The sequence below is a fragment of the Saccopteryx leptura genome, chromosome 4 (assembly GCF_036850995.1).
Source record: "Saccopteryx leptura isolate mSacLep1 chromosome 4, mSacLep1_pri_phased_curated, whole genome shotgun sequence".
Lineage (NCBI taxonomy): Eukaryota > Metazoa > Chordata > Mammalia > Chiroptera > Emballonuridae > Saccopteryx > Saccopteryx leptura.
Window position 1 is genome coordinate 223,326,199 of NC_089506.1, and position 14,632 is coordinate 223,340,830.

The 14,632-nt window shown below is 49.1% G+C and overlaps 1 protein-coding gene and 1 non-coding gene across 3 annotated transcripts in view; both read left to right on the forward strand.

The window, feature by feature from the left end:
• DNAH3 (dynein axonemal heavy chain 3) overlaps nt 1-14,632 on the forward strand; it is a 208,317-nt gene that overhangs the window by 44,555 nt on the left and 149,130 nt on the right. For both annotated transcript variants that reach the window (XM_066383459.1, XM_066383458.1), the window contains exons 15-18: nt 1,350-1,534; nt 3,140-3,263; nt 8,040-8,193; nt 8,961-9,105. In XM_066383459.1, coding sequence (XP_066239556.1) covers nt 1,350-1,534; nt 3,140-3,263; nt 8,040-8,193; nt 8,961-9,105 — 608 coding nt within the window. The remainder of the gene's footprint in view (nt 1-1,349; nt 1,535-3,139; nt 3,264-8,039; nt 8,194-8,960; nt 9,106-14,632) is intronic.
• On the forward strand, nt 871-947 carry TRNAA-CGC (transfer RNA alanine (anticodon CGC)). The gene has a single exon. It is a non-coding gene; the product is annotated as a tRNA-Ala (tRNA).

The following is a 14,632-nucleotide window of genomic DNA, read 5'->3' on the forward strand; positions in this document are numbered from 1 at the left end:
AGGTCCGGAGGGCTAGGACCGTGTTAATAGGATCAGTGCCCCGATACAAGAGCCCCCTCACATACGGGAGTTGATGCTTCCTGCTCCTCCCCCTTCTCTCTCTCTCTCTCTCTCTCTGTCCTCTCTAAAAACACACACACAAACAATGAAACAAAAAGATTCTAGTTAGTGTGTCCCTAATTATACTTAAAATACTGAAGACCCTGATTCATTGACTTTTGTAGGAAGTACAGACTATTCAAATCTTCCGTACAATAACAACCCTTTTCACAATGGGTTTGAGGAGAAGTAGACAGTTTGATCTAGCGGTCCCCAGGAGTTGAACGTCCGTCCATTTCTCTCTGTCCCCGGGAATTACCTGCGGTCCGTGAAGATAAACTTGCCAGTGTACTCGTGAGAAGCAGCGATTACAGATTACTCGGTGCTCTATACTCCAGCGTAAAACAAGTTGAGAAGTGGCTGGCAGTGGTGGTGTCATCGTTGCAGTTTGGGTCTAGATCTGGGCTCTCCTCAGGGTGTATCCAGGAAGAGCGCCAGCTTAGGAAACAACGGAACCAGGTTCCGATGCTGGCTTCGGCACCTGCGCACCGTGGCGCTTTGGATCAAGTCACTCGGCCTCACTTCTTTTCAAAATGTTGCTGAAAATAGCCCCTAGCTCTTAGTTAGCACGGTGTGACGATCCCATGAGCTGATCTTGGAGTTCAGGAGGACCCGAGGACCTAGGAACAGGCTTAACACAGGTCAGACATTCCCGTGATTCCCACCGTCCCTATTCCTGAAGTGTGACGTGCACGGGGCCTGTCACCCGTTGGGGATCTGCAGTAGAGAAAAGTTGGAAACCCCTGGTCTGGTTAAGAATCACATCTTTTGGCCCTGGCCGGTTGGCTCAGTGGTAGAGCGTCAGCCTCGCGTGCGGGGGGACCCGGGTTCGATTCCCGGCCAGGGCACACAGGAGAAGCGCCCATCTGCTTCTCCACCCCTCCCCCCCTCCTTCCTCTCTGTCTCTCTCTTCCCCTCCCGCAGCCAAGGCTCCATTGGAGCAAAGATGGCCCGGGCGCTGGGGATGGCTCCTTGGCCTCTGCCCCAGGCGCTAGAGTGGCTCTGGTCTCGGCAGAGTGACGCCCCGGAGGGGCAGAGCATCGCCCCCTGGTGGGCAGAGCATCGCCCCTGGTGGGCGTGCCAGGTGGAACCCGGTTGAGTGCATGCGGGAGTCTGTCTGACTGTCTTTCCCCGTTTCCAGCTTCATAAAAATACAAAAAAAAAAAAAAAAAAAAAAAAGAATCACGTCTTTTTAGAAAGCTCCTTTCGCCGGCGACGCTGAGGAGGGCGGCTGTTTCCCACCCCCACAGTATCTGCGGTCAGTACAGCGGCATCGCCGACAGAGTCAGCGAGATTCCGGCCACCACAGAGGAGCTGGTCGCGCTCATCGCCTTCCTGAGGAAGTCCAGCGAGGTCACGGTGTTCACCCTCCGGAGGAAGCTGAGGGACGCGGCGGAGAGACTGGAGTTCCTGATGGACTACGCGGACTTGCCCCGTGAGTCTCAACCGCCTGGGTGCGCGGGCCAGGGGGGCTGTGCGTCTGTGGCTTAGGGGCAGGCGTCCGGGGCGGGACAGTTAGCCACCCCACATTTAACTATTAAGACCGGGAGACCCGGTGTCCGGTGTCCCCTCGTGTCCCGGGGGCTCGTCACACAGACGTCTGAGTCCAGCAGAGGGAATCTGGTTGTTTAGACAAAGAGACGAGCCGTCTGGGATTCTGTTTCTTAGACGCCTGTCTGAGCATCTTGTTCCCGGTGTCCTGAAAACATCACGTCCCAAATGCAATTTTTTTTTCTTTTTTACTGCATGAGAGAGACGAACAGAGACAGAGACAGACAGGAAGGGAGAGAGATGAGAAGTATCAACTCATAGTTGCTGCATCTTAGTTGTTCGTTGATTGCTTTCTCATCTGTGCCTCAACTGGGGGGGGGGGCTCCAGCAGAGCCAGTGACCCCTTGCTCAAGCCAGCGACCTTTGGTCTCAAGCCAGAGACCTTGGGCTTCAAGACAGTGACCTCTGGGCTCAAGCCAGCGACCATGGGGTCATGTCGATGATCACATACTCGAGCCGGTGACCACGCGCTTGAGCCGGCGACCTCCTATTGCGAACCTGGGACCTCGAGGTCTGAGTCAGTGCCCCACCCACTGCGCCACTGCCTGCTCAGGCCCCAGTGAAATCTTCTTCTCAGTGGGTGGATTTCACTCATCCGTAATCTTGATCCAGTGCACCTCTGGGGAGGGCAGGACACCTTCCCCCGTGCCCCTGCCTATCACAGAAAGGAAAGGAAGTGGCCAGGTCTTTCCAGGGCTCACCAGGCCACGTGAGAGTGTGTGAGGACCCAGTTCTGAAGCCAAAGTGGGGAGGCTCTTCCCAAGCCAAGTTTCAGAGCGACTTCCATCCGGAAACACTTGCGAATTACCCGGTCGTCACGATGTTTGAGGAGGGAGCGGTGAAGGGAAGGAGGGAGGGATATGGACCAGGAGTAAGAAGTCACTCTCAGCCATCCCCATGCCTCCCCTGAGCCGCGCCCTCCACCTGGTGAGCGCACACTGGACCCTGTGACGCCCGGCGTGCCCTGAAATCCAAGGGTCCACCAGGGAGCCAGGGCATTGTAACTGACCGGAGCCACCGGGCAGGTAGGTCATCCGGGATGGATATTACTACTGACTCGTAACCAGAAGGAAGACTGAGACTTACATGAGGTGAAACAGTTTAAAAGATTAGAACCGGGACATCTCCCCAGGTTTCTACCCTCCTGCGGGGAAGGCGGTGAGGATCCAGGTTAGAACCCGGGCTTGGAAGTTGAGGAGACCCGGGTTTGAAACCGACCCTCCACGTTGCAGCGGTGTGACCTCGACCACTTCCTTAACTGTGTCCCGTCTGTACAGACGCGGGTGAGGGTGCCGGCTTCCATGGTCGCCGGGGCCTCGGTAAGCGCTGAATAAATGTCAGCGGTCGTTCATCCAGGCAGACGCCTTCGTTCATTGCCCCCTCCGCACCCCGGTGTGTCTGCTGACCGCTTCTTCTCCTGTGGAATGGACGCCCCGGGTGCTCACCCCTGCTGAGCCGTGTCCTGAAGCAGACCGTCTGTGTTTTGCAGAAGAGGATATCAAACTGAATAGCACCCTGTTCCTCTGGCCGGACCAGATTGAAGATGTCTTTGAAAACAGCCGCAATCTGCTCTTCAGTAAGAGGGACCTGGCGGAGATGGACCTCATTAAAAGGTACAGGAGGGCCCTGGCCGGTTGGCTCAGTGGTAGAGCGTCGGCCTGGCGTGCGGGAGTCCCGGGTTTGATTCCCGGTCAGGGCACACAGGAGAAGTGCCCATCTGCTTCTCCACCCCTCCCCCTCTCCTTCCTCTCTGTCTCTCTCTTCCCCTCCCGCAGCCAAGGCTCCATTGCAGCAAAGTTGGCCGGGAGCTGAGGATGGCTCCATGGCCTCTGCCTCAGGTGCTAGAATGGCTCTGGTCACAACAGAGCAACACCCCGGATGGGCAGAGCATTGCCCCCTGGTGGGCATGCCGGGTGGATCCTGGTCGGGCGCATGCGGGAGTCTGTCTCTCTGCCTCCCCGTTTCCAACTTTAGAGAAATACAAAAAAAGAAAAAGAAAAAGGAAAAAAAAAAAAGGTACAGGAGGAGAGCAAGGGGGTTCTAGAAGGGACACACTGCGGCTTCCCGGTTCCGTCTCAAGCCACGCCCCCCCCTCCCTGGCCCGGCCCTGTCTGCGCCAAGGCTGAGGAGAGTTGATAGAGAAGGGATTTCATTTGTCTCCTGCGAGGGAACGTTCTCTTTCAAGGCAGCGACCCCCGCCGATGCCCCGCCCTCCCTGCCTCAGACAGTTGGAGTGTGGGGGTGCGGAGAGAGCGGAGGCAGAAACGGGGACGTGCACCACGGCCCCGGGGTCATCACAGCGGCGGCAGCAGCGCTCTGGAGACCCCGGATCTGCGAGAGATCCAGAGAGCCACGGCGGGAGGCCGAGAAATGGCCTGTGGTGCCGCTGGGCTGGTCCGGTGCGAGTGTGACTGCAATAATGTATTCCTTCCTTATTTACTAAGGATATTTTTTTTTAGAGATTTTATTTATTTATTTTGAGAGAGAGAGAAAGAGAGAGAGAGAGAGAGAGAGAGAGAGAAGGGGGGAGGAGCAGGAAGTATCAACTCCCATGTGTGCCTTGACCAGGCAAGCCCGGGGTTTTGAACCGGCGACCTCAGCGTTCCAGGTTGACATTTTATCCACTGAGCCACCACAGGTCAGGCCAGATTTTATTTTATTTTTATGTGCACTGTGCTCTTCAAGATATTAAGTGCGTTTGCCTGCGAGTAAAGATTTTAATCATACAGTGGCCAAAGTGGTATAGACATACTGAAAAGTCAACCGATATCGAGTGACCTGGGCCAACGACCACGTACACGGTAAAGACACGCCCTCATGCACGCGTGAGCCCATGCGCGCACACACGCACACACACGCACCCACACCCCAGCCTGCGGCACTTTGTTTACGAACAAGGATATATACCAATCGCTATCGGCTCCGCACGTGAAACTCCCACTGCCCGAGGATGGGCCCCATCATTCCTGCAGAAACTCACAAGAAAGGGAAGGCGTGGGTGAGAGCAGGAATTTCTACACAGGCTGGGCATTAGGGCTGGAGGGTACAAGTCTCCTCCTTCAGAACAAGGAGCCGGGAAGAGGCAGACTGTCTCCACGGCACCGGTGCTTTCCAGCGGGGGTCCCGGGGGTCCCTAAGACCGCGGCACCACACAGTCGGGGCAGGGAGGGGCTGGCTGGACCACCTGCCCTGTCCCCCTCTGTGTCTCCATCTCCGCTCTTCTCTGAGGATACAGGAGACGAAAGTGACGTGGGAGATGGACGACATAGTAGATACATCCACGTCCTCAGCCGGAAAGGAACGGGGAACAGAGCCCAGTGACTGGAACCAGCTGGGTGGTCAGGGAGGAGCTCCTGTAAGAAAGGACGGAAGGATGAGAAGGAGCCCGTCAGGTGAAGATGACGAGGGAGGGAGGGAGGACCAGGGCGGTTCCTCCAGGCACGGAACTCAGCATGGCAAGGGCTCAGCAATGGGCAGACCTTGGTCCAAGGAGGGGAGTGGCTATAGAATGAGGCTGGAGAGTCAGGAAAGCTGGACCTTGAGATCATGGTCATGAGTTTGAATTGCTTCCAATAAGCCCTGGCCGGCTGGCTCAGCGGTAGAGTGTCAGCCTGGTGCGTGGAAGTCCTGGGTTCGATTCCCGGCCAGGGCACACAGGAGAGGCACCCATCTGCTTCTCTACCCTTCCCCCCTCCTTTCTCTCTGTCTCTTTCTTCTCTCTCTCTCTTCCCTCCCCACAGCCATGGCTCAAATGCTTTGAGCACGTTGGCCCCTGGGGCTGAGGAGGGCTCCATGGCCTCTGCCTCAGGTGCTAAAATAGCTCAGTTGCTGAGTAACGGAGCGGTGGCCCCAGATGGGCAGAGCATCGCCCAATAGGGGGCTTCCCGGGTGGATCCCAGTCAGGGTGCATGCAGGAGTCTGCTTCTGATTCCCCACCTCTCACTTAATAAAAAATAAAATTATTCCAATAGAAAATAATTGAAGTTTTAAAATCTGGGGACCAATGTGAGCTAATTAACATTTTTTTTTTCCTTTTTATGCCTTGCTTACCTGACTCAGAATCCAAAAATGTCTCTCTACATAATTGCAATGGTCTCTTAAATTTCTTTTCCTCTGTGGGTGCCCTCTCCCATCTCCTTTGTTTTATTCCCCTGCAATTTATTTATTAAAGAAACTGGGTCATTTGTCCCCACATCTAGATTTTGCTGATTGCATCTCTGTGGTGTCATTTAACACGTTCCTCTGTCTTCCTTTTTCCCTGTATATTATTAATAATTCGTTTCATCTCGCTGCTGATCCAATCTCTGTTCCTGATCTACAACTCTCATGAGAAGGCTTGAAAACTTCAGCTTCTCTGGGAGCAACAATGTAGCAATGCAAAGACAGAAAAAAGGCGATGAGAGTCCCTTATATTACTATTACTATCAAGGCGAAAGTCAAAGCGAAAACACTTGTTCCTTGCTACATGGGCCTCTGTGTAGAGTAGTAACTTATGTGGCAGCTGGCTCTTCACATGGAGAAGGAGAGAGGGAAGGGGAAGGGGGAGAGAGAGGGAGAGGGAGAGAGAGAGAGAGAGAAGGAGAGAGAGAGGTCACAGTCTTTTTGTAACTAATCTTGGAAGTGACATCTTATCATTTTGCCACAGTCTTTGTTAGAAATGAGCTGCTTGGTCTCTAGTTCAAACTCAAGAGGAGACCATTTTCACAGGGACATAAATACCAGGAGGACCTGGGGACCTTCTGGGGGAAACTGATCAGATGCTGCTTTCCACAGAGTGCCATTAAAAATGAAACCCAGATCACACCACTTGAAAATTTACTTTCATAAATTACTTTTAAGGAAGAAAAAAAAAAAAAAGAACATTAAAACCGCCGTACAGAATTAGGCATTCTTAAGATAATAGCCGGATTTATGGTACGTCACAACAGCTGTTCCCAATGCTCCATCCCTGTTCTTTCCACGGATATTGATTGTGCGTTCTGTGCCCAGATACTATTCTAAATGCTGGAGATACAAAATAATTAAGGAGATAAAAATCTGCATCGATGGAGTTTGTATTCTAGCAAATGAGAGCAAACACCTGTAGAGTGATATTATTATAGACCAGGTCCAATTCTGAGTATTTTGTGTTTGTCAGCTTATTGAATACTAAAGTATACCCTGGTTTCTCTTCAGATCGCATACATCTTTTGCCCTTTTTAAATAGTAAAGCAGGTGCTTTTCCATCCTCATTTGATACATCTGAGGTACACAGAGGTCAAATGACTCGGCCAAGGTCACAGCTACTAAGTGGCAAAATACGGATTTAAACCTAGCCTGTCGCGCTCTAGAACCCGGCCACTTCACTCTGGATCATTCTGCCTCGTTAGGAAAAGGGAGAAGTAAATAGAAGACCTGCTTTGTGGATGATATATATAGATGAAATAAATAAATCTCTGGACAAGTCTTCCCTGATTCATCTAAAGCAGGGGTTCCCAAACTACGGCCCGCGGGCCACATGTGGCCCCCTGAGGCCATTTATCCGGCCCCTGCTGCACTTCCAGAAGGGGCACCTCTTTCATTGGTGGTCAATGAAAGGAGCACATTGACCATCTCATTAGCCAAAAGCTGGCCCATAGTTCCCATTGAAATACTGGTCAGTTTCTTGATTTAAATTTACTTGTTTTTTATTTTAAATATTGTATTTGTTCCCCTTTTTGTTTTTTTATTTTAAAATAAGATATGTGCAGTGTGCATAGGGATTTGTTCATAGTTTTTTTATAGTCCGGCCCTCCAACAGTCTGAGGGACAGTGAACTGGCCCCCTGTGTAAAAAGTTTGGGGACCCCTGGTCTAAAGTAACCCTTTACTTCCATCCACTGGTCACTCTGCCCTAAAGAACTGGTCACTCTTCCATCCGCTCTTTTATTTTCTTCAAAACAGTTATCACTATCAGAAATGTCTCATTTCATCTTTGTCTATGAATAGATTTATCCATCCATCCATCCATCCATCCATCCATCCATGTATGTTTATGTCCAGGTGTCTGGCAACTAAAATACAAGCTATGTGAGGGTAGGAATCTTGATAGTGTACTTTAAAAATGTCCCCCTGATGCCTAGAGAAGCTCTTGGAATATATTAGGCACCCGATAATAAATAAGTAATGGATGAACTAATAATGTATATATACCCACCTATATTATATATTCACATACATATAGATTCGCCTGTTCATCTGAAAGTATTTAACCACCAAACACAGTTTGGAGCAGCTGTCTCTGGGAGGTGGGATTATAACTAGTAAGATATCTTGTATCAGGAGTTCAGATTATGGGTGAACAAGTGCTGTGACTTTGAAAAATCACCCAGGAGGAAAGTCCCAATACAAGTGGGCTGTCTTGACTTTCAGGTGCTCAGAATTTGAGTTGAAACTTGAGATCTACAGCAAGGAGCTGGAAGGCTTTAAAAAACGTGAAGTGATGAGCACAGAAGAAATGAAGAGCAACGTCGAAAAGCTGACCGAGCTTTCCAAGAACCTAGACCAGGCCCTGGTGGAATTTGAGGTTCGGAGGTCTTGGGATGGGGACTTGTGACACTGTACTTGTTCCGTTGTTTCTGTAGTTTTCCTAACATCGCCTGGCAGCTGGATAGGATTGATTCATTGATTGACCAGTTCTTTCCTTGGTACTTCCAGCTACCTTCTTCTACATGCCCACATTATCCTAGTTCTTCCGTTAGTCACTGAGCACACAGGGAAGACATGATAAGAGACTAATTGCTCGCATGGATTGAGCATTCATTATGTACCTCAGCAATGTACAGTTTCCTACGTGCTATATACATCACGTCACGCCCATAACAAGCCTCTGGGGTAGATACTGGTATTAGGTATTATCTCCATTGATCCCTATTTAAAACGAGAGAACGATGATTTGGAGAAGCTAAGTAACTTGCCCCAATGGTCAGTTAGTAAGTTCTCTAACCTAATTAAAGTTCTTGCCTTTGAGGCAAGTCAACACAAGAAGGCAACACCGTGTAAACAGCAAATGTACAGGTCAGAATTGTGGGCTTGGGGCTGTGTCTCCGTGACAGTGGGAACAGAGCTGATGGAGCAAGCAGCCAAGGAGACCAGAGTGTCACCTCAGCCACCACGGCCCTCCACGGTTCAGGGGGACCCGCTTGAGCCACACCTTATTTTCCGCTCTTGCTCTCCAGACGGGCAAGCGTCTTCCTCAGTTTAGTTTTCAGAACGTTGAGGAATTTGCCACGGTGGTTTCTAAGGGTCAGGAGAACCGCCCACCTAACGGACAGCTTCCCCTTTGGCCTGCAGTGGATCAATAAGGAGGAGGATCTTTTGGAAAAGGAGAAGAGCAGCTACCCTCTTCTGCAAACCATGATGACCAACAAAGTGCCCTATGAGCAGCTGTGGGTGACCACCTACGAGTTCAGCGTCAAGTCCGAGGAGTGGATGAACGGTAGGCTGGTCTCGCTGTGCTGGGACGGGGTGGGGGCGGGGGGGTAATGGGGTCCAGCCCGGCCAATTCTGAAAGAAGGTTGACCTTCAGGTGCTGTCTGGACGTTGTGTCACATTCTGATACTCTGGATCTGAGACAGCCACAATCAGGTTTTTCTGATATGACAGGTGGGGGTCACAGAGCTGGATCTATTGCCAGATGCTGCACCCAGAGACATAGATTGAATAGTGAATCAGAGAGGCAGGTGGTGGGAGAGTAAGAGGCAGTTCCACTACTGGGCGGTTGCTAGAGAGATACTGAGCAAGTAGAGTCAACAGAACGTGGTGATTGATCGGATAGGAGGCCAGGGGTCAGGGAGGAGAGTGAAGACCTCAGATAGGGGGCCAGGGGTCAGGGAGGAGAGTGAAGACCTCGGCTAGGGGGCCAGGGGTCAGGGAGGAGAGTGAAGACCTCAGATAGGGGGCCAGGGGTCAGGGAGGAGAGTGAAGACCTCGGATAGGGGGCCAGGGGTCAGGGAGGAGAGTGAAGACCTCAGATAGGGGGCCAGGGGTCAGGGAGGAGAGTGAAAGACCTCAGATAGGGGGCCAGGGGTCAGGGAGGAGAGTGAAGACCTCGGATAGGGGGCCAGGGGTCAGGGAGGAGAGTGAAGACCTCGGATAGGGGGCCAGGGGTCAGGGAGGACAGTGAAGACCTCAGATAGGGGGCCAGGGGTTAGGGAGGAGAGTGAAAGACCTCAGATAGGGGGCCAGGGGTCAGGGAGGAGAGTGAAGACCTCGGCTAGGGGGCCAGGGGTCAGGGAGGAGAGTGAAGACCTCGGCTAGGGGGCCAGGGGTCAGGGAGGAGAGTGAAGACCTCGGCTAGGGGGCCAGGGGTCAGGGAGGAGAGTGAAGACCTCGGATAGGGGGCCAGGGGTCAGGGAGGACAGTGAAGACCTCGGCTAGGGGGCCAGGGGTCAGGGAGGAGAGTGAAGACCTCGGCTAGGGGGCCAGGGGTCAGGGAGGAGAGTGAAGACCTCGGCTAGGGGGCCAGGGGTCAGGGAGGACAGTGAAGACCTCAGATAGGGGGCCAGGGGTCAGGGAGGAGAGTGAAAGACCTCAGATAGGGGGCCAGGGGTCAGGGAGGAGAGTGAAGACCTCGGCTAGGGGGCCAGGGGTCAGGGAGGAGAGTGAAGACCTCGGCTAGGGGGCCAGGGGTCAGGGAGGAGAGTGAAGACCTAGGCTAGGGGGCCAGGGGTCAGGGAGGAGAGTGAAGACCTCAGATAGGGGGCCAGGGGTCAGGGAGGAGAGTGAAAGACCGGGAGGACCTTATTAGCTCAGGCGATTTGCTGGATGGTGCTATCGCTAACCATCATTATCCTAGTCTTTGACTTACTATCTTCTTGTTCTTTTGACTGTGTCTTCCACGAAACAGACGTTGTTTAAATTTTTTTTTTTTTTTTTCCCGAAGCTGGAAACGGGGAGAGACAGTCAGACAGACTCCCGCATGCGCCCGACCGGGATCCACCCGGCACGCCCACCAGGGGGCGACGCTCTGCCCCTCCGGGGCGTCGCTCTGCCGCGACCAGAGCCACTCTAGCGCCTGGGGCAGAGGCCAAGGAGCCATCCCCAGCGCTTGGGCCATCTTTGCTCCAATGGAGCCTTGGCTGCGGGAGGGGGAGAGAGAGACAGAGAGGAAGGAGGGGGTGGGGGTGGAGAAGCAAATGGGCGCTTCTCCTGTGTGCCCTGGCCGGGAATCGAACCCGGGTCCCCCGCACGCCAGGCTGACGCTCTACTAAATTTTAATAAAGAAGTCCAGCTTGTCCTTTCTCCCATACATCACGCCTCCAGTGTTGTATCTTATCACAGGTTATCACCAAACCCAAGGTCCTATAGAGTTTTCTCCTATGTTAGTTCTTAAGGGTTTTTTTTTTTTTTTTTGTAGTTTTACATTTTACATGTAAGTTATTATCCATTTTGAGTTCATTTTTGTGAAAGGTATAATAAGGTCTGCATCTAGATTCTTTTTTTTTTTTTTTTTTTTTTTGCATGTGAGTATCCATTAGTTCTAAAACCATTTGTTGAAAAATTATTTCTCTATTATACTATCTTTGCTGCTTTCTGAAATATCAGTTGACTCTATGTGGGTCTCTTTCTGGGCTCTCTCTCCTGTTCCGTTGATCTGTTTGGTTTGTCTGGTCTTTTATCACTACCACACGTGATTACTGTAGCTTTACAGTAAGTCTTGCAGTTACAGAGATACGTCAGTTTCCCAACTTGACCTTCTGTTTCAATATGATATTGGCTATTTGGGGCCTTTTATGTCCCCATATAAACTTTAAAACCAATTTGCCAATATCCTCCCCAAAAATAATAACTTGCTGGGATTTTTACTGGGATTGTATCGAATCTGTACTGAAGTTGGGAAGAGCCGACACCTTTGACATTGTTGAGTGTTTCACTCCACAAACAAGGAATGTCTCTTCATATATTTTCTTCTTTGGGTTCTTTCATCACAGTTTTATCGTTTTTTAAAATATGGATATACAGGCCCTGGCTGGTTGGCTCAGCGGTGGAGCGTCGGCCTGGCGTGCGGGGGACCTGGGTTCGATTCCTGGCCAGGGCACATAAGAGAAGCGCCCATTTGCTTCTCCACCTCCCCTCCTTCCTCTCTGTCTCTCTCTTCCCCTCCCGCAGCCGGGGCTCCATTGGAGCAGAGATGGCCCGGGCGCTGGGGATGGCTCCTTGGCCTCTGCCCCAGGCGCTGGAGTGGCTCTGGTCGCGGTGGAGCGTCGCCCCCTGGTGGGCGTGCCGGGTGGATCCCGGTCGGGCGCATGCGGGAGTCTGTCTGACTGTCTCTCCCCGTTTCCAGCTTCAGAAAGATACAGGGAAAAAATAAATAAATAAATAAATAAAATATGGATATACATATTTTGTTAGACTTGTACCTAAGTATTTCAAGTGTAGGAGTGCTAAGGTTAATGGATGTGTGTGTTTAATTTCAAATTCCTCTTCTTCATTCCGGGTATATAGGAAAGCCGTTGACTTTTGTATATTCATCTTGCTTCCTGTAACCTTGCTATAATTGTGAATTAGTTCCAGGAGGGTTTTTTTTTTATTATTCTTTTTTTAATTCAGATTTCCTATATGCAGGATCATGTCAATAGCAAACAATTTTATGTCTTCCTTCCCAATCTGCCTACCTTGTATCTCCTGTTCTTGTATTTTTGCGCTAGCTAGGACTTTCACAGAATGATGTTGAACAGGAGTGATGAAGGGAGAGGTTATTGCTTTGTTCCTGATCTTAGCAGGAAAGATTCTAGTTACTTCCCACTGAGGATGATGTTAGCTGTAGGTTTTCTGTATCTGCTCTTTGCATCAGGTTGAGGAACTTCTCCTCTATTCCTCATTTGCTAAGAATTCTTATCATGAAGGAGTGTTTTGATTTTGTGAAAAGCTTTTTCTGAATCTATCGATATGATTATGCGATGTTTTCTTCTTTAGCTTGTTGATGTGATAAATTACATTAATTGATTTTTGAATGTTGAAACAGCTTTATGTACCTGGAATAATAAATCTCAATTGATTGTGGTGTATAATTCTTTTTGCATATTATTGGATTCAACTTGCTAATATTTTGTTTAGGATTTTGCATCTATTATTAATGAGAGATGTTGGTCTTTCATTTTCTTTTCTTGTGGTGTCTTTGTCTGGTTTTGGTATTAGGGCGAATGCTGGCCTTATAGAATGAGTTGGGAATAATTTTCTCTGCTTCTATCTTCTGGAAGAGATTGTAGAAAATTAGTATCATTTCTTTCTTAAATGTTTGGTAAAATTCACCCCTGGCTAGGGGTTTATTTGTTATAGTGTTCTTTTCAAAGAACCAGCTTCTGGTTTTATTATTTCTTTTTTTTTTCCCTGCTTACTTTGGATTTAATTTTCTCTTCTTTTACTAATTTCTTAAAATGGAAGCATAGATTATTGATTTTAGGATATATGTTCAATGCTATAAATTTCTTTCTAAACACTTTTTTTTGCTATATTTCACAACTTTTGATAAGTTGTTTCTCATTTCTATTTAGGTCAATATATCTTTTATTTCTTTTGAGATTTCTTTTTTGATCTATGTGTTTATTTAGAAGTATGTTGTTTAGTTTACAAGAATGTTGGGATTTTACCAGCTGTCTTTCTGTTATTGAGTTATGAAAGTAAAAGTTCTTGCCTTGTTCCTGATCTCGGAGAAAAAGTCTTCCATCTTTTACCATTAAGTAAAATGAGTTGTTTTGGTTTGTTTTTTTAAAACCACTTTATTGTAGGATGGTTGACCTGTAAAAAGATGTACATAGTTAATGTATAGAAAGTACAATGTTAGTGTAGTTTTTCATAGGTGCCCTTTATCAGACTGAGGAAGCTGACTTCTATTCCTAGAATGTTTGGAATTTTTTTATCATGAATGATACTGAATTTTGTCAAATGCTTTTTTTTTTGTATCAATGTATATTCTCATATGATTTTTCTTATTTAGACTGTTAATATGGTACATTACATGGTTTGCTTTCCAAACATTAAACCAGCCTTGCATTTCGTGATCAACCCCACTGAGATACGGTGGTCTATTATTCTTTTTACATATTACGTTGGAAGTCATGCACATTTTCTTCTTCTTTTTAAAAATATTTTAATTTTGGATTGCTTCACAGAAATGTTGGGTTGCTGGAGCATGTTAGTAATTCATGAAGCTATATTTAGTCTCAGAAGCCCTGACAGAAAAAAAATTTTTTGGAGACAATTTGCCACATCATGATGCAAGAATCCACACTAACCTGAAATATTGACAAGGAAGGGAGTGACAGCAGGGATGATTTTGACTGAATGTGGGACCCACGGAAGGGCCCATAACAAAAAAGGAGGAAAAGGAAATTTATGGTAGGGGGCAGTTTGGAGAAAAAAAAGGTGTTGGTCTTTTAAAATAATCTATTTTTAAATAATTTCAAGCTTGCATAAAATTTGCTGGAACTAGACAGAGAGCTCCCCTCCCCATGTCTCCATTCACCCACATTCCCCAGTTGCTAATATTTCACATCTGTGGAACACCGTTCTTATTTTTATTTTATTTTATTTTTTTTATTCAATGACTGGTGGGGAGGCAGAGGGACAGACTCCCACATGCACCCTGACCAGGACCCGCCCCACAAAGCCTCGTGACCCGGGCGATGCTCTCCCAATGTGGGGCTGCTGCTCCGTTGCTCAACAATGGAGCTATTTTAACACCTGAGGCGAGGCCTTGGAGCCATCCTCAGTGCTCTGGGCCAACTTGGAGCAATGGCTCTGGAAGGGGAAGAGAGAGAGAGAAAAATAGAGAAAGGAGAGGGGGAGGGGTGGAGAAGCAGGTGCTTGCTTCTCCTGTGTGCCCTGACTGGGAATCGAACCCGGGACTTCCACACACCAGGCTGACACTCTACTATTGAGCCAACCGGCCAGGGGCCTGTGGAACACCTTTCAGTACTCTGTAGGAGCATCTGTAACCAATGCTAACAGTTTGTGCCTATCTG